This window comes from Abramis brama (genome assembly GCF_963993115.1).
Source record: "Abramis brama genome assembly, chromosome: 10".
Classification (NCBI taxonomy): domain Eukaryota; kingdom Metazoa; phylum Chordata; class Actinopteri; order Cypriniformes; family Leuciscidae; genus Abramis; species Abramis brama.
In genome coordinates, this window is record NC_139972.1 from 12,745,139 (window position 1) to 12,769,107 (window position 23,969).

The following is a 23,969-nucleotide window of genomic DNA, read 5'->3' on the forward strand; positions in this document are numbered from 1 at the left end:
ATTTTTGAGATCACCTTAAAAGAGTAAACTGACAGTTGGTGTTCCAGTGGGGCAGCATTGCCTGCTTAAAACACCCTCATAGACTCACACATCCAGCCCTGCTTTTAATGTCGCCCAACCTGTCTGATTAATCCGACCTCTGAGCTCGCAATGGCAACCCGACTACATCCTAGAGCCTCTGAGAAATTAAGATGTCCTAACAAGAGAAGCAGATAAGGCTTTCAGCACAAGTTTGCCTGATTTGATCTGATTACCACTCCAAAATGCTGTCGCTTCCAATGCATAGCATAACAAAAGCCCTCTAATTTAGCCAGTGCCCTTCTGTCCGAGTCCAACAAATTGAAATGTAATGGAAACAATTAGAGCGAGTGAAGAATGCTGGCGTCTCACAAGGACAAGAACAGCCGGAGAACGAAGCTGTTTCCCAGCTAAACATACAAATTAACTTACGATTGGTGTGAAGTCACCTCCGTCTGTGGTGCTCTCCATTTCAAGCTGTTTAAAAGTCCATTAAAGAAGAGAGAGTTACAGTTCTTCATTATTTGTCAATATTTACTCACCTTAATGTCATTCCAAATTCATATGATTTTTTTTCTTCCGTGAACAAAAAGAGGAATTCTTACAGGACTGTTACAGGTTCAGTACAATTTAAGCTCAACCAAAAGCATCTCTGGCATAATGCTGATTTAAAGTGCACCTATTATACTTTTTTGGAAATGACCTTTAATGTAGTGTGTAATATAGCTGTTGAGTTATTGTCTCCCAAAAGGAAGAACCGATTGTGAACTGCCTGAAGCGAGTTGTCAGTAATTCCAGTCTTGCTTCTTGCACGAAACTACGTAGGTTTGTTACAAATTTGCATAATACCCACCTATGGTCCTTCATTGACCCTCAAACACTGTAATAGCTGAGGCCTGGAAGAGTTTGATTTTGTGTTGTCGACATGTCGAGAAGACACTTTTTTTCTGATCTGCAAAAGCAAATCCACTTTGCATGCACTTCTAAAGGATAAGGACTCCGGCTGGAATTGATACAGCAAAACCAACGCCATTGTTACTGTTCGAATGACTGTGTATCAAGTGCTGAGAAAGATCCGGAGCTAAAATTCAGATATGGTAATGGCCGTTTCGTTTCTGACAGGAATTGTGAGCAGTAGACCAATCACAAAAGACTGGGACATCTGACCAATCAGAGCAGAGCAGGCTCTCGGAAAGGAGGGGTTTAGAGAGACCGAATCATTCATCGAACCGATTCAGACACTGATAGAAAAGAGATGATGCTGTGATGTATATTATGAGAAAATTAAAGTGATTTTTGACCTTGGATGCATGTAAACTTATACTCTAAATGTATAATAGACTTACACTGCTATTACTCTGCTATCAAAACTTTGCATTATTTGAACTGTAAAGCTGTTTAAAATAATTTTTTTACTTTTTTAAGGTTTACAGCATTACGTTGTGGATCTGTGTAACTTTTTGGGCAAACTGTGCAGCCCTATGAACGAGGACTGTGGGAGTTGGCCTAATTCAGCATGTTGAATCGTCGTCTGGCCATCGGCGAGAGACATCGCTTGGGTTTTCAGTTTACTGAACGAGTCAGTGCAAGAGAAGTGATGCAAGCGAACAAAGAAGTCAAAGACAGAGACAGAAGGCTGTTCTGATTTTACTTAATCTTACCTGATCATTCCAATGCACAAATATTTGCATAACTTAAAGGTTGTATCAGCGATTTCAGGCCCAAACATAAATGATCACATTCATCTAATCTTTCCTAACGATCCGCTAGCTACCCGCCCCATTAGCAAGCCGTCAAAAAAACGCGTCTCTGTAGGCAGCCTAGGCTCTGAGATCTGCACACAAAAACAGTTGGTATCACCATCACTCAAAACCAAAATAGTGTTCCAACCAATCACCGACAGGGGTGGGTGTGTGTTGTGAGGTTTTCACGTGCAGCCATCATAGGCAGACGTTCACGAGCGCAACGGTGATTCAACATCCACCAAGTGCCAAAAACAAACAGAACCAAATTCCTCCTGAACCAAAACAATAAACAATGATCTTATGCACACCATGTCATGATTATAAGGTGTCAACCCGGCGCTGTTCACATCCTCAGACTCAGATTTATGTGTTTCTCTGGCAACACTTTCAGCGCTGAAATGAATCCGCAGCAGTCAGATGGTACAAGTCCGAACTCTGTAAGTTGTTACCGTTCATTATTATTGCAATGTTATGTGCCTCGAGTCTGAGACATGAAGCAATTTAATGCCGTCTCTCGTGACACTTTGCAGACTCTGCTGTGGCTGTGTTTTGGAGGAAGCATATCTTTTGAGAAGCTCTGAACGAAGGGTGGGATTTTATGCTTTTAAAGCTAGCTCGCTATTGCTAGCCTCTCCGACTTTGCCCACCCTAGCTTTAATAGCATTCTTTGTGGTTGTGAAAAACCATCAGAGAAGTCATTCAGATGCCTTTATGCAGATGTGACCCAGATTTGCATCCAGCACAATGCTGTGACTTATATGTTCATGCCTGTGAGGGGGGTTTTATGTTGCTATGCAATTTTGCATTACATCAAATCATTTATTTTCCTCCCTGTGTCAATAAGACGGGGTCATGAGAGAGTTCTCACCCAAAAGAGAGACTGATAGAATCTAGAATCAGACAGAAATTAAACTGTCAGATGATAATTGTGGGGAAGCTGTGTGGTATGTAATGCCAGGAGATAAACAGAGAAGAACCGTTTCCCATTTGGCCCTCTGAACCATAAAATCATTAGGGGTTGCATTGCTCAGTGTGTGCTCCATTTTGGGACTTGTCCTTTCCCATTTGGTTAATGGCACTCCATTGACTTAAGCGTCTAAAGCAGACTATTTTTTTAGGGCAAACTATTAAATGCTTTAAAAGGATTGAAATATATATAAAAAAAACTATTAATATTGCTCCATGAAGTTTCATAATAAGGTATTTTTCTTCCATCTGAGACATTCAAGCTTAAAATACCACTTTTTCTCTCTCTACATTACTTATGATAAATTACATACTGTATGTAATACTTCACCAAAACATGCTTAAAACAAGACTGTCATGGCATGAACAATTAGAGGATATGATAACACAATTAAAAAGTTTCACATACAGAATGCAAGGGGGCGCATCCTAAAAGTTTTTATTTTTATTTAATACTGGTTATACAAAGTCAATATTGGGGTTTGTGGGTGTAATTGTAGGGAAATAAGATTAACCACACTCACATTGCATATGCGAGTAAGGAATAATTGACGACGGGCTGCTGAGTTATTGGAAAAATAATGCACACCCGAGGTGGTAATGTTACACCTTGTTATACCTCGGGTGTGCATTATTTTTCAACAATTCAACAATTATTCCACTTATCCTACGGTTACCGCACCTCAAAACATTGTTCAGATGATGTATTTCAAGTCATTTGTCAGGTTTTTGTCCTTGAAACGTTCTTGTGTGTAGGACTAATTTCTTACATCTTACCCCAAGCCTCCGTTGCTGATTCCGAAACATTATTTTAGAGCTATTAACAGAGGCTTGAGCCATTGATGGCAGACTAATGCAGTTATTAGAGAGAGAGAGAGAGAGAGAGAGAGAGAGAGACATTAAGAGTGTGTTAATTTCCCGAGTCTGTCTTTGTCTTTCAACAGTGTTCAGCAGCAGCGTCTCTACTGATAGCGAAACTGTACGTTTATCTGCTCCAAGAACAGCACCGTTATTAACTCTCTATAAGAAATGTTGTGTGGCTTTTAAGTTGATTAACTATTTGACTGATAAAATCGTCAGACAACACGTTTCGTGATTTAGTACGGATTTCTCTCTGACCTTTGACATTAATTGGCTGAATGGATTTAAAAAAATATATTATTAGTTGTAATAATAATAATAATAATAACATTATCAATATTATTCTTAATAACAATTATTATTATTATTATTATTATTAATGAATAATAATGAAGCATTATCATTACTGGATGATGCTACGGCATCCATACTGTGCCAGAACGCCCACCACACACCAGCTTATTGGTGGAGAGACGGAGTGATGAAGTCAGTCAGTGTATATGGGGATTGTTAGGAGGCCATGATGATGGACAGAGGCCTTCTTTTTCGAAGAACATCCTGTGATTTTTAATGACCACAAAGAGTCAGGACCTCGGTTTAACGTCTTATCCGAAGGACTGTGCTTGTTACAGTATCGTGTTCCCATCGTTATACCGGGGCGTTAGTGAGCACCCCCCTACTGGCCTCACTAACACCTCTTCCAGCAGCAACTTAGTTTTCCCAGGACTCCCATCCAGGGGGCCGGTTGCATAAACATAGCCATTATGTTAAGACAGTGTCTTAAGTTCAAGTATGACCCACTCGCAGTTAGTCAGGGGCAGTCAGTCTTAGTTTTCGGTATCAAATTATCAAAAAAAGCTATGAACCATCTTAAAGAAAATAAATTGATGTCTAAATTGTAAGACTAGTCTAAGAGGTTTATGCAACCAGTCTTGGGCTACAGGGTGATATATAATATACTGTACATAAAAGTGAGTACACCCCTCACATTTCAGCAAACATTTTAGTATATCTTCTCAAGGGACAATACTATAGAAATGAAACTTTAATAGATGTTAGAGTGGTCATTGTGCTCCTTGTATAGCAGTATATATTTACTGTCCTCTGAAAATAGCTCAACATATAGCCATTATTGTCAAAATGGTCTGGGGCTGCATGAGTGCTGCTGGTACTGGGGAGCCGAGCTTCACTGAGGGAAACATGGATTCCAACATGTACTGCAACATTCTGGAGCAGAACATGATGCCCTCCCTTCAGAAACGGGGCCGAACGGCATGATAACGACCCCAAACACACCGCCAAGATGACGACTGCCTTGTTGAGGAAGCTGAAGGTGATGGAAAGGCCAAGTACGTCTCCAGACCTGAACCCTATTGAGCACCTGTGGGGCGTCCTCAAGCGGAAGGTGGAGAAGCGCCATGTGTCTAACATCCATCAGCTCCGTGATGTCATTATGGAGGAGTGGAAGAGGATCCCAGCAAAAACCTGTGCAGTCCTCGTGAACTCCATGCCCAGGAGGATTAAGGCAGTGCTAGATAACAATGGTGCTCACAAAAAATATTGACACTTTGGACACAGTTTTGACATGTTCACTTAGGGTGTACTCACTTTTGTTGCCAGCTATTTTGACAATAATGGCTGTATGTTGAGTTATTTTCAGAGGACAGTAAATATACACTGTATACAAGCAGCACAATGACCACTCTAACATATATCCAAGTTTAATTTCTATAGTATTGTCCCTGGAGAAGATATACTAAAATGTTTGCTGAAATGTGAGGGGTGTACTCACTTTTGTGAGATACTGTGTATATACAGTGTGTATATATATATATTGCTGCTGGCTTCTTTTCCTGTAACCTGCAATCGACATAAAAACAGTAATACCACAACCTGCAATTTCCTTGTTTAAATATAAGTTGTTTTGAAGGTGTCTCATGCTGTGATTCAAAGGTTTCCCTAACAGACATTTTCCTCTCAGAACAAACCCTGAGCGATAAATAAAGAGATGGCTGAAGATGAAGAGCGATGGCTTTCAGTTCTCGTTTCAGCAGGCTCTTCATTGCAGCGGTGGTGACAGTTACAACACCCCTGCCTTTTTCGTCTCTCCAGTGATTGTTTGGCTGTGGGCTAATATAAAGGTTTTCCTGCGAGTCAGTCAACTGTCAGGCTCAATCTCACCCAGCACATGACTGCCTGTCACTCTCATGGGCTTCCCTCGCTGCTGTCAGTCAGACAGTGTGAGTGAGTGTGTGTGTGAGGTAAACACACACAACACGAGCAGATCACCATGAATGATGTGAGGAATACAAAAAAGTATATCCTTCCTCCTCATTTGCTGCTGGAAAGTTGCTGATGTGTAGAACTTGAGATGTTGTTGTCAGGAAAACTACAGACACTGTTTTTACTGTAACGGATTTTTCTCTGTCGGATGGTGCCTTCATTGTTTGAGATCATTACCCAAATGGAAAAAGAAGTACACTTCAACATATTTGTTAAGAGTACTTATTGCAGAAGAAATATATATTTTTTAAATAATGCACTTAAGTGTGAACTGAATGTAATGTTGTCAAATACTGTAATTGCATGTTGATTGCAATTCAATGAAAATGTATTTTAGTTTCAATTTATATAAACTGAACTTAAGTAAATCTTAATTTGTAATTTTAATAACTTCTGTTGTCTTTGAAATATGGTTGTGTACTGCTGAATGTATAGACAAACATTTATGGCAAACTAAAATATACTTTAATGTCTATTGAAACTTGTTTGAAATTTATTTGTAATTACACATTCGTGATGATGTTCCAATTTAGTACATTTAAAATATATTGACTTTAAATGTAATGTCAAATAACACACAACAGTTACAATTATAATCAGGAACTTAACCTGTATGTTAGTCAACACATCAAAATAAGTGCATTTTATTAAAGCATTACAAAATAATGTACACATTTTTATTTGGCATTATTACAAAGTGCATTGTTTAACAGAGTGACTCATTAAGTGTACTTACTATTATTTATTTCGATGGTATTATTTCATCTGCAAGCTTTTAAAAAAATACTTTTAAGATTTGAAGTACACTATAGTGCACATTCAATACAATTACTGTAAGCCCACTTTTTTCACAAGGGTAGATTGTTTTTGCGCTCTTAAAGGTGGGTGTTTGAACCGCATCCCTTTTTCACAAAATAAACAGTTGCATTCATGACATGTTTTCAAATTCGTGTTGGATACACTGTCATTGAGTTTTTCCGTCTTCCCACAAGCTAAACATCTTTGTTCTGTTCCAGTGAAATCTTCTCACTGTAAGAGGATGAGATGTGCGGACCGTCACAGGGCTAAGGGTGAAAAGTAGAGTTGGAATACATTTGAGTGAGAGTTGGATCATTAATTTTGGTGAGAAAAGTCTCAGGTTTAGGAGCAGAGGATGTTGACTCTATCCATTCATAGGGTGACATAGATGTGATGTGACAGATGCCACTATAATGACTTCCTTACAGCATTTTCTCTTTCTGCATTAGCATACAGCTTTCCCTTTATCTCACCATGTGATGGTATACACTATAGATGTGGTTTGTGCAGCAGCAGTTGATTGAATGCTATCATTACAAGGATACATTTTTGGGGGATGGACCCTTAATTATACCTTAATTATAATCATATAGATAATATCAATATTTCATTCACCTTCATGACGTTCCATACAGCTCTGGGTAGCGTTGCACCGGCATTTTGTAAGGTCCCACTACATACTTAATAAGTACTAGTTAGTTTAGTTAGGTATACAACTGTATACCTAATTTTGGTGTACCATTTGTTCTTAAAGCAAAACTTAACTAGCCGGTTGTAAGCTTTTCTTTAAGAAATGCATCTACATAATATGACATTAACATGAGGCCATCAAAAAGCATTTATACACAGAAGTAGTGTTAGTTAAATTTAACAATTTAACCATTTCAGTTTCTCCTGTTATTGTCCAAACTTATTTTGCCTCAACTGGAAACGGTGATAAATTAAATTTTCATTTTAATGGGGTACATAAATTGAAAACAATTATGTTAATTTAATGTTTATAATGATATAATGTAGTACTTATACATTTATTTACATATTAACATTTTCACAAATTTATTTATTTAATTTTATAATTAATTATGTAATACTTTATTAAGAATAACTATATATTTATATATACTTTTTTTCGCTAATTTATTATCAGTTGTATCATTTATGTAAATTATTTAATGCTTTATTATAAATAGTATATTGAAACATGTAAATAATATTCAGGAAAATTTATGCAAATTTAGATATTTTTTTTTATTAAATATTCCAGTTATGTAATCATTTATTAACAAGTAGAATGTAAATAATATTCAGGGGATACAAATAGGAACATTTATATTATTGATATTTAAAATGAATACGAATGATAAAACATTTGCAAAAAAGTGTTTAATAATTTATTAAGAATTAGTATATTGAAATATGTAAATAATATTCATGGAATAAATTAAGGAAAATGTATAATATTTATTACTTTTATTTAGTTTTAGCCAGCAAATATGCAAGTAATATTCAGGTACTGTATTTAAATTAAGTTGAGGTGTTTAGATCAGGTTTGTTCTGAAGAGCTGCTACGAACCCTCTTACTCACATAATGTAGGATGTAAATTGAATATGCGCATATTGAAATTGCACAAATGAGTGCTACTGCTGAGGGAAAGATTTTCAGTGACTTCAATTTCAGGTCTAGCCTTTTTGTTCCTAGCATTGTTTTGTTTATTCTACATGGCTACGCATTGGAAAAAGTAGTTACTGGAAAACAACTGAGCTGCTGTCCAGTAACTGAAAACTGAAGTTAAATTACCCGTGTTGCTACTTTTAGTTGGTTAGGGACATTTTCTCTGAAATGGCAAGGGAGGCAGTGAATCCTCAGAAAATTGAGATGAGAAAAAAAAAATCAATATTGCTCAAAATAAAATAAACAAGAACTTTATCGCCCTAATCTCTTTCATAATCTCACTGTAGAGTGCATTACTGTGGTATGATGGATTCATGTACTGTAGAAATGGCGCCCAGGCTTCCAGATAAAAATGAAATCCGGCTTTTGGCTAGACCAGCAAGACCGACGGACGTGGATGTTTAGGTCGAAGTACTGAACAATTGAAGTACTTCTTGAAGTACTGTGAGATAATTGTTTCTTCTTCTCTCCGTTCACTTGTTTTCCATTCATTTCTTTATTCTTTCTCTTACATTCTCAGATCCTTAAGGAATTCAAGGACGAAGATTGGAACATGGGAAACATTGTGTTCACGATGACCAACAGGCGATACGGCGAGAAATGCATTGCTTACGCCGAGAGCCACGACCAGGTACTTCCACCCGGATACTTTCAGTTCTCCAGTGTGGACTAAAGGAAATGTAATCAATGTGTCATTGGGAATGGAAATTGGTGTCAAAACAGGTTGTAGTCCTCTAGGGACTAGGGTGAAATGAGAAATTAACACATCTGTCTTGTTTGTACGCATTCTAACGCCACGACTAGACGCGATTGTTGTTGTTTTTCTCCTGCCTTCTTTTGTTCTGTTTGTTTTCCTCTGTGTTCTGTTTCCAAGGTCTGGGAATAACGATTTGTGCTACTCAATATGAGACACTTGAGTGAGTCTGAGTTGAAACGTGCTAAAACTAGTAAAACTTTACTTTGACGCTTCTTCAATAGACCGACTGTTTAGCATTGCAATAAAGTTTCCATTGAATAGGCAGATGTGCAAAAGAATGTCTTAAAATATTAACAGATGTTGGGACCTTGGCCTAGCGGTTGTAACTTATTGAGCTGTGGTGCTTATGTATGTGTCAGTGATGGTGGTTCAAATACAAAACATTTCTTGATCTAGTTTGTCCCTCTTAACGAATCCATTTCGATTCTATCAAACATCACTATTGTGATTGCTCATACTTTGATTAGTTCACCCAAAAATGAAAATTCTGTCATTAATTAATCACCCTCATGTTGTTCCAAACCCATAAGACTTTTGTTCATCTTCGAAACACAAATGAAGATCTTTTTGATGAAATCTGAGAGCTTTCTGTCCCTCCATTGACAGCTATGCAACTACCATTTTGACGCTTTATAAAGTTCATAAAGAAATTGTAAAACTAATCCATAAGAAATTGAGTAGTTTAATCCAAATCTTCTGAAGAGACTCGATCACTTTATGATGAACAGATTAAATTTGGTCTTTTATTCACATATAAACATTCATCAGTGAACATAAACAGAAGCTCAACCGACAATGCGAGAATGAACCTCATTAGTTCTTGCTGAAGCTCAAACGTGCTCCGTAACATGAGAATGAACCTCATTGTTTCTTGAGGAAACTCAAACGTCCTCCGTAACACGACAATGAACCTCATTAGTTCTTGAGGAAACTCAAACGTGCTGCGTAACACGAGAATGAACCTCATTGTTCCTTGAGGAAACTCAAACGTGCTGAGTAACATGAGAATGAACCTCATTGTTTCTTGAGGAAACTCAAACGTGCTGAGTAACATGAGAATGAACCTCATTGTTTCTTGAGGAAACTCAAACGTCCTCCGTAACACGACAATGAACCTCATTAGTTCTTGAGGAAACTCAAACGTGCTGCGTAACATGAGAATGAACCTCATTGTTTCTTGAGGAAACTCAAACGTCCTCCGTAACACGACAATGAACCTCATTAGTTCTTGAGGAAACTCAAACGTGCTGCGTAACACGAGAATGAACCTCATTGTTCCTTGAGGAAACTCAAACGTGCTGAGTAACATGAGAATGAACCTCATTGTTTCTTGAGGAAACTCAAACGTGCTGAGTAACATGAGAATGAACCTCATTGTTTCTTGAGGAAACTCAAACGTCCTCCGTAACACGACAATGAACCTCATTAGTTCTTGAGGAAACTCAAACGTGCTGCGTAACATGAGAATGAACCTCATTGTTCCTTGAGGAAACTCAAACGTCCTCCGTAACATGAGAATGAACCTCATTGTTCCTTGAGGAAACTCAAACGTCCTCCGTAACATGAGAATGAACCTCATTGTTCCTTGAGGAAACTCAAACGTGCTGAGTAACATGAGAATGAACCTCATTGTTTCTTGAGGAAACTCAAACGTGCTGAGTAACACGAGAATGAACCTCATTGTTTCTTGAGGAAACTCAAACGTGCTGAGTAACATGAGAATGAACCTCATTGTTTCTTGAGGAAACTCAAACGTCCTCCGTAACACGACAATGAACCTCATTAGTTCTTGAGGAAACTCAAACGTGCTGCGTAACATGAGAATGAACCTCATTGTTTCTTGAGGAAACTCAAACGTGCTGAGTAACACGAGAATGAACCTCATTGTTTCTTGAGGAAACTCAAACGTGCTGAGTAACACGAGAATGAACCTCATTGTTCCTTGAGGAAACTCAAACGTGCTGAGTAACACGAGAATGAACCTCATTGTTTCTTGAGGAAACTCAAACGTGCTGAGTAACATGAGAATGAACCTCATTGTTTCTTGAGGAAACTCAAACGTGCTGAGTAACACGAGAATGAACCTCATTGTTTCTTGAGGAAACTCAAACGTGCTGAGTAACACGAGAATGAACCTCATTGTTCCTTGAGGAAACTCAAACGTGCTGAGTAACACGAGAATGAACCTCATTGTTTCTTGAGGAAACTCAAACGTGCTGAGTAACATGAGAATGAACCTCATTGTTTCTTGAGGAAACTCAAACGTCCTCCGTAACACGACAATGAACCTCATTAGTTCTTGAGGAAACTCAAACGTGCTGCGTAACACGAGAATGAATCTCATTGTTTCTTGAGGAAACTCAAACGTGCTGCGTAACACGAGACTGAACCTCATTGTTTCTTGAGGAAACTCAAACGTCCTCCGTAACACGACAATGAACCTCATTAATTCTTGAGGAAACTCAAACGTGCTGCGTAACATGAGAATGAACCTCATTGTTTCTTGAGGAAGCTCAAACGAGCTGCGTAACACGAGAATGAACCTCATTGTTTCTTGAGGAAACTCAAACGTCCTTCGTAACACGACAATGAACCTCATTAGTTCTTGCTGAAGCTCAAACGTGCTGCGTAACACGAGAATGAACCTCATTGTTTCTTGAGGAAACTCAAACGTGCTGCGTAACACGAGAATGAACCTCATTGTTTCTTGAGGAAACTCAAACGTCCTCCATAACACGACAATGAACCTCATTAGTTCTTGAGGAAACTCAAACGTGCTGCGTAACATGAGAATGAACCTCATTAGATCTTGAGGAAACTCAAACGTCCTCCGTAACACGACAATGAACCTCATTAGTTCTTGCTGAAGCTCAAACGTGCTGCGTAACACGAGAATGAACCTCATTGTTTCTTGAGGAAACTCAAACGTGCTGCGTAACACGAGAATGAACCTCATTGTTTCTTGAGGAAACTCAAACGTGCTGAGTAACATGAGAATGAACCTCATTGTTTCTTGAGGAAACTCAAACGTGCTGAGTAACACGAGAATGAACCTCATTGTTTCTTGAGGAAACTCAAACGTGCTGAGTAACACGAGAATGAACCTCATTGTTCCTTGAGGAAACTCAAACGTGCTGAGTAACACGAGAATGAACCTCATTGTTTCTTGAGGAAACTCAAACGTGCTGAGTAACATGAGAATGAACCTCATTGTTTCTTGAGGAAACTCAAACGTGCTGAGTAACATGAGAATGAACCTCATTGTTTCTTGAGGAAACTCAAACGTCCTCCGTAACACGACAATGAACCTCATTAGTTCTTGAGGAAACTCAAACGTGCTGCGTAACACGAGAATGAATCTCATTGTTTCTTGAGGAAACTCAAACGTGCTGCGTAACACGAGACTGAACCTCATTGTTTCTTGAGGAAACTCAAACGTCCTCCGTAACACGACAATGAACCTCATTAATTCTTGAGGAAACTCAAACGTGCTGCGTAACATGAGAATGAACCTCATTGTTTCTTGAGGAAGCTCAAACGAGCTGCGTAACACGAGAATGAACCTCATTGTTTCTTGAGGAAACTCAAACGTCCTTCGTAACACGACAATGAACCTCATTAGTTCTTGCTGAAGCTCAAACGTGCTGCGTAACACGAGAATGAACCTCATTGTTTCTTGAGGAAACTCAAACGTGCTGCGTAACACGAGAATGAACCTCATTGTTTCTTGAGGAAACTCAAACGTCCTCCATAACACGACAATGAACCTCATTAGTTCTTGAGGAAACTCAAACGTGCTGCGTAACATGAGAATGAACCTCATTAGATCTTGAGGAAACTCAAACGTCCTCCGTAACACGACAATGAACCTCATTAGTTCTTGCTGAAGCTCAAACGTGCTGCGTAACACGAGAATGAACCTCATTGTTTCTTGAGGAAACTCAAACGTGCTGCGTAACACGAGAATGAACCTCATTGTTTCTTGAGGAAACTCAAACGTCCTCCATAACACGACAATGAACCTCATTAGTTCTTGAGGAAACTCAAACGTGCTGCGTAACATGAGAATGAACCTCATTAGATCTTGAGGAAACTCAAACGTCCTCCGTAACACGACAATGAACCTCATTAGTTCTTGCTGAAGCTCAAACGTGCTGCGTAACACGAGAATGAACCTCATTGTTTCTTGAGGAAACTCAAACGTGCTGCGTAACACGACAATGAACCTCATTAGTTCTTGAGGAAACTCAAACGTGCTGCGTAACATGAGAATGAACCTCATTAGTTCTTGAGGAAACTCAAACGTCCTCCGTAACACGACAATGAACCTCATTAGTTCTTGCTGAAGCTCAAACGTGCTGCGTAACACGAGAATGAACCTCATTGTTTCTTGAGGAAACTCAAACGTGCTGCGTAACACGACAATGAACCTCATTAGTTCTTGAGGAAACTCAAACGTGCTGCGTAACACGAGAATGAACCTCATTGGTTCTTGCTGAAGCTCAAACGTGCTGCGTAACACGACAATGAACCTCATTAGTTCTTGCTGAAGCTCAAACGTGCTGCGTAACACGAGAATGAACCTCATTGTTTCTTGAGGAAACTCAAACGTCCTCCGTAACACGACAATGAACCTCATTAGTTCTTGCTGAAGCTCAAACGTGCTGCGTAACACGAGAATGAACCTCATTGTTTCTTGAGGAAACTCAAACGTCCTCCGTAACACGACAATGAACCTCATTAGTTCTTGAGGAAACTCAAACGTGCTGCGTAACACGAGAATGAACCTCATTGTTTCTTGAGGAAACTCAAACGTGCTGCGTAACACGACAATGAACCTCATTGGTTCTTGAGGAAACTCAAACGTGCTGCGTAACATGAGAATGAACCTCATTGTTTCTTGAGGAAACTCAAACGTCCTCCGTAACACGACAATGAACCTCATTAGTTCTTGAGGAAACTCAAACGTGCTGCGTAACACGACAATGAACCTCATTGGTTCTTGAGGAAACTCAAACGTGCTGAGTAACACGAGAATGAACCTCATTGTTTCTTGAGGAAACTCAAACGTGCTGAGTAACACGAGAATGAACCTCATTGGTTCTTGAGGAAACTCAAACGTGCTGCGTAACACGACAATGAACCTCATTGGTTCTTGAGGAAACTCAAACGTGCTGCGTAACATGAGAATGAACCTCATTGTTTCTTGAGGAAACTCAAACGTCCTCCGTAACACGACAATGAACCTCATTAGTTCTTGAGGAAACTCAAACGTGCTGCGTAACATGAGAATGAACCTCATTAGTTCTTGAGGAAACTCAAACGTGCTGCGTAACATGAGAATGAACCTCATTAGTTCTTGAGGAAACTCAAACGTGCTGCATAACACGACAATGAACCTCATTGGTTCTTGAGGAAACTCAAACGTGCTGCGTAACATGAGAATGAACCTCATTGTTTCTTGAGGAAACTCAAACGTCCTCCGTAACACGACAATGAACCTCATTAGTTCTTGAGGAAACTCAAACGTGCTGCGTAACATGAGAATGAACCTCATTAGTTCTTGAGGAAACTCAAACGTGCTGCGTAACATGAGAATGAACCTCATTAGTTCTTGAGGAAACTCAAACGTGCTGCGTAACACGAGAATGAACCTCATTGGTTCTCGCACGTCAAGTGAATGCTTGAGCTTTCGTTTACCACAACTGATGTGTGAATTGATGAATGTTTACATGTGAATAAAAGCCTACATTCAATCTGTTCATCATATAAAGCAATCGAGTCTCTTCAGAATATCAGGACTAAACCACTCAATTTATATGGATAAGTTTTATGATCTCTTTATGAACTTTTTAAAGGGTCAAAGCGTTGCTCGGATTTCATCAAAAAGATCTTTATTTCTTTTTCGACGATGAACGAAAGTCTTACTGGTTTGGTACGACATGAGGCTGAGTAATTAATGACAGCATTTTAGGTTGAACTAACCCTTTAAACTAATGTGCAGTTATACCATCAATGCTAATTATCGTCAACACCAGTTTTGCATCATTACAATCAGACCAGTATACAGCCTTGCTTTTTATGGTCCCACATGCTGATTCTTAGTACAAAACAAATAGTTGCTGTTCCCCATTCCCCCCATAACAAGAGCAACCAATCAAAAGCTATTCATCAACCTGCAAACAATTCACCTAATGTGGTGTTCGTGCTCATATTGTTGATCTGCCTGTTCTGTCAGGCCCTGGTGGGAGACAAAACGCTGGCCTTCTGGCTGATGGACAAGGATATGTACACCAACATGAGTGCTTTGATTCCAATGAACGCCGTTATTGATCGGGGGATCCAGCTCCACAAGATGATCCGACTGCTTACCCACGGCCTGGGAGGGGAGGGCTACCTTAACTTCATGGGTGAGTCCTTGCAGATGCATTCATTTTTGAAAAACTAGTCCGTATTTGGATTTCGTGTGCAAGATGTTGGTGCATTATCTTTGCAACGATGTAACAACAACAAAAACAAGTGATAAGAAAACCACCAGAAAATGTCCTTTGATAATAGTAGTCAAGGTTTCTTGCACCAAAAACAGACATTATTTAGTTACTTCGATCTATTTTCCCACTCTCTCTTTGATTTACTAGAATTAAATGACTGTTTCTTGTTTTGTTTTGTTTTCATTTTCTTTTATATTCTGTTTTTCTAACATTTATTAGATATGTTTGATAAACTATTGTCTAACATAAAATTAACCAATGAAAAGTAGCTGTTTTTGAACAAATTGTGATTTTAGCCTGTCCCACGTAAGAGATCTTGACCTTCTTGATTATATCCAACAGTTAAAATAATACAGCGTAATTTCACATGGTCTATTATAATATAAGTTTATCAAGAACTACAAACTATTATTTGAACCCAAATTTTGGCAAAATATGCAAACCTTTTTTTCCCACATGTCTTAAATTCTAAAACCTGCATGATGTTTGCATAGTACATTTGTATGTGTTTTCGTTGATGTTAACCATTGGCTTGACGTGTCATCAGTGGATAATTACAGCTGTTTGTAATATTTACGAAGTAGTCATTATTGACCGTCAGCATGGTCAATAGTCAGCACAAACAGTGTACTAGCCCCACCTGCTGACCAGGTGTTGACGCTGTACTACCCACATTACTGTATGAATCTCCAATAAACCGGTTCAGATTAAAAGAGACAGACTTTTTCCCCAGCCAAGGCTATATTCATATAACACACACACAACCCAAATCCCACAGATTACCTCATGTTTGTGAGCATATGGGCAGATTCATCCATGATGCACACTGGAGGTCTGTTATTGTTTACTGCTGTTCTTTTTCTGCCAATACCACTAGCAGTAATGACAGCTACAGATGTGGACTGCCTGATGTGGACACTTTTTCTACTCTCTACTTGTAGTATATCTGCTAAAAGCTTTTGTCTACTGAGTGAAAATCCTCTCCTAATGGTGTCGTGCCCCAGCTGAATATATATTTTTCAGTCGGTTGAGCCTCTATCAGCCCAAAGGGCTAGAAGAATGTGAAATGTAGAGACATCAGGTATGTTTGCTTGTAAGAAAGCATACTTGGTTTAGCTCTTTAGATTGTGAAGTGCAGACATCATACTAAGAGCCTTTTTTCTTTTGTCAAAAACAAATATATATATATAATTTTAATTTTATTTTATTATTATTATTTTTTTTGGTAGTAAAGTCCAGGATGTGAAACAGTGAGATGTAAAAGTGAATGCCCTCTAAAGAGGACAGAATTTGCTGGGTCTCAGGATCATTAAAATGTATCTAGACTTGAATTATTCCTCCCAATTAAACTTTTAGTACAACAGGGATTAAGTACTACGCATTATCCATTATCTACGCAAGTTTAGACATGCTTATTCCTGAAATAAATGACATAAAATGTCCCACAAAATAATTAAAAGCTTCAAATTAATCATCAAATGGGAAATTTTGGTTTTTGCCTCATTAATTGCTTAGTTAATAAAAAAAAAAACCTTAAAGTTGACTTTACTTTGTCTTTATAAAATGAAGGTAAGCCAATGAAGAATAAGCCAAAGCGAGCGAGAAGACAAAAAATGGTAAATACAGGACGATGTGTCATGTCAATGGATCAATGGCTGTGAAGTCATTTAGCCAGTGCAAAGCAAAAACAAATTGTTTGAGCAAGCAAATCAATTTGAGCTACCCTCAACTCTGCGAAGCCCATCTATTTACTCTCTAGTGGCAGAAGATGCTTGCAAAGTAAAAGGCCACAAAGAAATGACGGCCATGTTTGCAATGCAGAAAGAAGATGAGCGCTGTGAGGCAGAGACTCGACATTATAACGCACTCGCGAGGCGGCAATGAAACGGCTCAGTGGTTTCATCATTAAATCAGCAGGTGGAGAGTGAGATGAATGTACGCTTGACTTTCAGAGATGGAGAAAAACTTCTGGATCACCTTCAGAAGCACAGATTGATATCTGACTGTGTTCACACTGTGCTTTTGATCAGTCAAAACTGCTGAAGAATTGTATAACTTCTGAAAGTGAAATTAACATTAAGATAAAACGGCATGCCAAAAATGTACTAATTAACTCTTTCCCCGCCAGCGTATATTAAAAAAAAAAGTTGCCTGCCACCACCAGCATTTTTGATCATTTTCACAAAATTTTGTGGCCCCCAGAATATTTTGTTGTATGAATATCTGAACATGCAATATGTCAAAAGAAAGAACAGAGCCTCTGCTTTTAAACAAAAAGCTTGTTTTATTCTAGCTTAATGCATTCTTTTTTTGAGGAAAAAGCTGAGAAAATTGCATTTTTGTCAAAGACTACATCTGATTAAAACAGATGGAGTAGATCGAGTCCTTAAACACCCCTAATGCTTGCACAGTCCTATACCTCGTTCTGCGTCGACATTTAATTCGGTAATATAGGCAGTTTTGCTAATTTATATGCTTTTTAATGTTAATGATCGTGTTATTTTACATATGCATATGCTTGCATATATTGTTTTTTTCTGTTTCTTTGATCAGGAGATTCAGCACTCTTTCAGAAGATGCCTAATAGTGCCCCCTACCGTATAACAGTGAAAACACAGAAAGCCGTACATTTCCGTCAATGGCGAAATGCTGTCAGTGCAATCAATTTAAAGGGTTAGTTCACCCAAAAATGAAAATTCGGCCATTATTTACTCACCCTCATGTATTCCAAACCCATAAGACATTCGTTCATGTTCGGAACACAAATCTCAAAAATCTTTTTAATGAAATCTGAGAGTTTTCTGTCCCTACATTGACAGGCTACGCAACTACCACTTTCAAGCCCCAGAAAGATAGTAAAGACATCATTGAAGTAATCCATGTGACTTTAGTGATTTAACCTCAATTTTATGAAGCTACAGCTTTGTTTGCGGAAAAAAACCTATATTTACAACTTTATTTGCAAAAAAATTGCAAATAAAGAAAAAAAAAAAAAAGGGCACATTTACCATTGTTCAGCGAAATTTCACTGACGAAATCAAGTCATTTCAATATTGATTCACCAGATCTGGAATTTTGCGTGAGATTTTCCTATGCAGATTCCACAACGTGTCCAATTCAAGTTGGTCTTATGGATTCACTGTGTTGACCAACTGAAAGCTGCTTGGTTTGAAAGTGGCTTCTATGTGAGCCGTGCTTTGCACATCACTTTACTATTGAAAATAAACAATTCATGCAAAGTATCACAAAAAAGTTCTCAAATTTGTGTAACCCAGTACAATGGTAATATATAGATCTAAGTTTTTGCCACATAATTAATACATTTCCCCTGTTTCTCCTAGACAGATTTGAAACAGAGGAGAAAACATAGACAATGTGTTTAAACCTGAAATACTGAGCGAGAGAGATAAAGGAATGAGCGTAATTGACTGTGAGCTTACGGTAGTCATGAAGTCCAAAGTCATTTCCTAAACAAATAACTGTTGGCCTGTTTTGATATTTGTCATGATAAAGGCCCCATTAACTGTATTTCCATTATAGATTTATTTAACGTTAAGAGTCGACTTGCTTTCAGCTCTAAATGTGTGTTGTGTTTGTGTAAGATGGAAGGGGAGGATAAACTACTAAACTAATTGGTCTCTGAAAGCAGGGTTGCATGTGATTCAGCTATAGGTCATCAGGATTAATCCTGAATCACATTTTAAAAGGATCATCTCATCGAGCTCAGTGTTTGCGTATGCTAATGCCTGCGTGGTTCTCCAGACAACCTTGTTTCAAGGGCAGATCTCGAATAGTGCTTTAAATTGAAAGACCAGCATGCCTGAAGGACTCTCGTCTGTTTTGAATTTAAAAGGAAGATGTCTCCTTTTCATAATAAGTTGTCAGGTTCACTACAATATTTTTCTGTACTTTAAATCCTACCACATCTAAACCTGAATATAAAGACCTTAGTCATGCACCGAAATCTGAAATATTTCAGCCCGTTCTCATCCCAAGGCGTCATATACTGACGCTTTTGAAATTTCTTCAATATCCGACGCAAAGGGCACCCTTAGGCGTCAATATGAGACGCAGATAAATATGAGTCTAGGAGGCGCCTCCTAGCGGTCTAACCCTAAACCTACCCCAGACCTAAACCTACCCATAACCGGCGTCTCATATTGACGCTAAAGGGTGCCCTTTGCGTCGGATATTGAAGAAATTTCAAAAGCGTCAGTATATGACGCCCTAGGATGAGAATGCGTTGAATATTTGGCAGAAAATGCATTTTCAGTTTCAGACAGAATTTTTTTTTGGAGGGCCTGAAATCATTGACCAGAACGGTGGCGTTTTATTAGCGCTTCTCCAAAGGCACGTTTGACCGTCAACATGGCTATAACTTGACATTTGGGCCAAACCGAGACAGTAAATTTGGTCCGTCACACTTTTAAAAACATTTTAGCTTTTATAGCTCTTAATGTGTCATGACAAATCACTGTAGCGGCTCAGTTCAAGCGGTAAGTGAACTAGCCGTTTCCATCCAATGTTTTTTTAATGCGATATCCCAAAATTCGCATAAAAATAGGTGGATGGAAATAGCTAATGTCTATTTTATGCACTGAATGCGGATAAGCCAACACCAGGTAAACGTCTGCTGTGTGTATGCGACGGCTGGGTCAACGACATAGATTTCTCGATTTTAATCAATGCTTATTTTGACGAACGGCACACTTTTGGTCTATGCTGTTTAACAAAACTTCACTAAACATCATTTGTAACGTGTCTACCACCCAGTACATCGCCATAAGCTTTAGTGCTGGTTTCTTCTGATATGAATCATGTCTAATGTAATCACTCAATCTGTCCCAGTAAGCAATAGCCGTCATTTCACAGTTTAGGTTAACTATAGACCCGATATAGTCCGGCTATAAGTAACTTCTAGACAAAATAACCTTGAATTTGGTTACATGTCGTTTTTGCCAAAATAACTTGCGAGATGTATGATATTCCATCATGTAAGCAAAGCCAACTGAGATTACAAGGTGTTTGGTTTAGTTTCTTTGGCATGTTCTATGTATGCGTTGATGACTAGTCTATTCTTGGGCTATGGTTACATTTATTACATTTGATTTATTTCTAATAAATTTTAACTGAAAGCCCAAATTTTGCCTTGTTTTAGCCTAGACGTCTGGGCTGTGTTTGGACGGCTATTAGACGTCTTTTAAACGCAAAATTGCTTGCTGGGGTGTTTCAACCGCGGAAAGACAGCAATAAATCAGCTTGTAAACAATGTCACGTATCACGTTACTTTTACCTCAGGAAAGATATTTAATGACCATAATAAATATATGATAAATATATGCACTATATTACATATACATATTTTACCTAACCTATTAGCAATGTCTTCTTTAATTAATGTGTGTTTGGATAAATTTGTTATAAAACAACTTTATGTGCAATTTAAAAGTTTGCATACAAATTTGTAGTACATACATTTGATTTAATGATTAATTGATTATTACATAAAAATTGTCGGTTACGGTTTATGGCTAAAAGAAAACTATGATTTTGGTTTCCGTGCAGGTTAAAAAATAATAATTTTGCTGCATCACTAACATTTTTTTAATACTGTGCTTAAATCCGACCTCAACTAAACCTGAATATGAAGAGCTTAGTATAGTTTAACATAGTGTGTAGATGAATTGGGACTGGGAAGTGTTGCAAGCTGGATTTGAACTTGTGATGCTGAATTTAGTATAGTTATGTAAGCACACTTCACCGTCTGTTTCTATTAAATCAGCTCTGAATTGAGCAGCTGTATAACTTTGACCATGGGGTGTTTTTTTCTTTTTCTTTTTTTGCCCCAGCTCTGTATCCAACTTTTAATCAAACGCTGACTTTGAAGCACTTCACCATGACGAAGCAAACACTAAGCTTTGACTACACCTTCTGCTTCATTTCTAACTGTATTACACACTCTTTTCCCTGGCATTGAATTTCTCTGTGTGTGTCAATTGGGAATCTCAGCAGCCAGCGTGAGGCCTGAGCCACAATACGGCTCTCCGGCTCTGACGGGTTTGAGGATTCGAGGTATCAGATGCTTTGAAGGGCCGCTGTTCACGTCTGACACCCTTTAAATGAACTAATGTCACTTTCAAATTTCACTGTTGTGTGTGTCTATGGCTCAAGATTTGTTTTTTCTTACTGTGAATCTGCAAAATGCTCTTTGTCATGCACTTTTGATTTCAGGAAATTCAAGAAAACATCCTAGTCATGAGTCTCGGATAAATGATAAATGGGTGAATCTTACAAAGATATGCTCAAGTCGTATTTAAATATTATGACAATATTAAAAAGCAGCATATACGCTGCTGTTTTTATTCATCAAGGACACATTAAATTGATCAAAAGTGACAGTGAAGACATTTATAATGTTATAAAATATTTCAAATAAATGCTGTTCTTATAAATAAATGTTCTATTCATCAAAGAACCCTGAAAAAAAATATCAAAGCAGCACTGTTTTCAACATTTGATAAAATAAAAAATATTTCTTGAGCATCAAATCAGCATATTAGACTGATTTCAGAAGGATCATGTGACACTGAAGACTGGAGTAATGATGCTGAAAATTCAGCTTTACATCTCAGGAATATATTACATTTTAAAATATGTTCAATTAGAAAAGTTATTTTAAATTATAATAATATTTCACAATAAGTTTTTGCTTGTCTTGGTACATAAGAGACTTAAAATATTAAACTGAATTGTAAAATTGTAAATATGCCGCAATTGTGGGATATAAGTCACAATGTCAGTCACTGTACAAGAAATAATCACAATTATTTTTCATTTTTCTTTTTCCCGGACACGGAAAACATTCTCAGATTTTTCTCTTGATTAACTTTTAAATAAATAAGGCCTATAATAAAGAACTGTTTTTATAGCAATATTATTTGATTGACATTTAAGCACATTTTAGCCTACAACTCCCATTATTAATGCAAACGTAAAACAAAAAAAACTTCGTTATAATGCAATTTAGTAAAAAAAAAAAATCATGCTGTCCAGACTTAAACATTTTTTTATTTATATAATTTTTTTTAAATAATTTTGTTTACTTAAAATCACATGTAACATTCAAATAATATATCACTGTTATTTTCTTTTATTACAGTAATAATAATGTTTTGTTTTACAATATAGCAGGCTGTTGAGAGTTGGGGAAAGGGCTGTAATTGTGCTTAATTGTCATATGTGACAACACATAAGAGCTTAATGGCACTTAAAATGATTAATTATTTTTAATTGTTGTTGAAATATGATCTGGACATGTTTTTGACAGATTTTGTGAGATCGTTAAGAGAAGGAACATCTGGCTACAATAATGAAGGATGTGGAATACACCTCTCTTACACACATGCTGTATGTTTCCTGTTGTGAAATGTGTTTATTAAACTCCAGATTAGATTTTTCTTGATGGACAAAAACAAATCCAAAACCTCAAATAAATCCATGCAGCAAACAGACTGTATTCCTCAGATAAAGTTGACTTTCTGCTTTGTGAAGTTCGTGGAAGTTGGCAGACTGCCATGATCATGTGTTCCGTTCTTCGGGGAGACTGGGAGAATATTTCACCTGCTGTGATTGTTATTGTTCAAATTCCCTGCTTCATTTTTTTCAGATTTAGAATCATGACTGTAGTCAGGGATTCGCCTGCATTTGTGATCATTAATACGGCTCTCACTGCACAGGACTCAACAATGAGTTTTTTTGTTTTTTTTTCTTCTTTTTTTTCTTCTGTTGGTCAGTGTTCTTATTGTTACCTAAAACTATTTTGGTAATTGAAGTAAGGTTGAAAAAAAAAAAAAAAAAAAATATATATATATATATATATATATATATATATATATATATATATATATATATATATAATTAGACTTCGGAGTGGCTACAGAAAAAAAGAGACTGCAACCGGCCCATGCGAAAACAAGGATAGTATCAGAAGGGCATTAAATGTAGTCACGCAATGCTGATGTTGTTAACATTTAACAATTTGAGAACAAAGTATAATTTGCACAGTTTGACAATAAGAGATCGTTAGATTTAATCGGCGCGATTTACTGCAATGCTTTTTTTCCCTTAGTTGGTCAGAACAAAAGTGGATGTTACTTGTTCAGATGACATTTTGCGGTGAAAATTCTTATGTAGGTCATACTTACAAAAAGTAGAATCAAATATGAGAAGGGAGGAAAAATTATGTCAATGTTTTTGCGTTTGCTCGCAAAGAATGCAAACATTTTGTGAGCTAATGCAAAGTTTTCTGGGGGAATGCAAAAACTTTGCGAGTGAACACAAAAGCATTGACACATCATTTTTCATTTTTTCATAATTCT

The 23,969-nt window shown here is 37.6% G+C and overlaps 1 protein-coding gene across 1 annotated transcript in view; it reads left to right on the forward strand.

Moving 5' to 3' along the window:
• gbe1b (glucan (1,4-alpha-), branching enzyme 1b) overlaps positions 1–23,969 on the forward strand; it is a 134,578-nt gene that overhangs the window by 68,718 nt on the left and 41,891 nt on the right. Inside the window, exons 11-12 of the mRNA XM_084126694.1 lie at positions 8,864–8,974; positions 15,339–15,510. Of these exons, the coding sequence (XP_083982820.1) occupies positions 8,864–8,974; positions 15,339–15,510 (283 nt within the window). The remainder of the gene's footprint in view (positions 1–8,863; positions 8,975–15,338; positions 15,511–23,969) is intronic.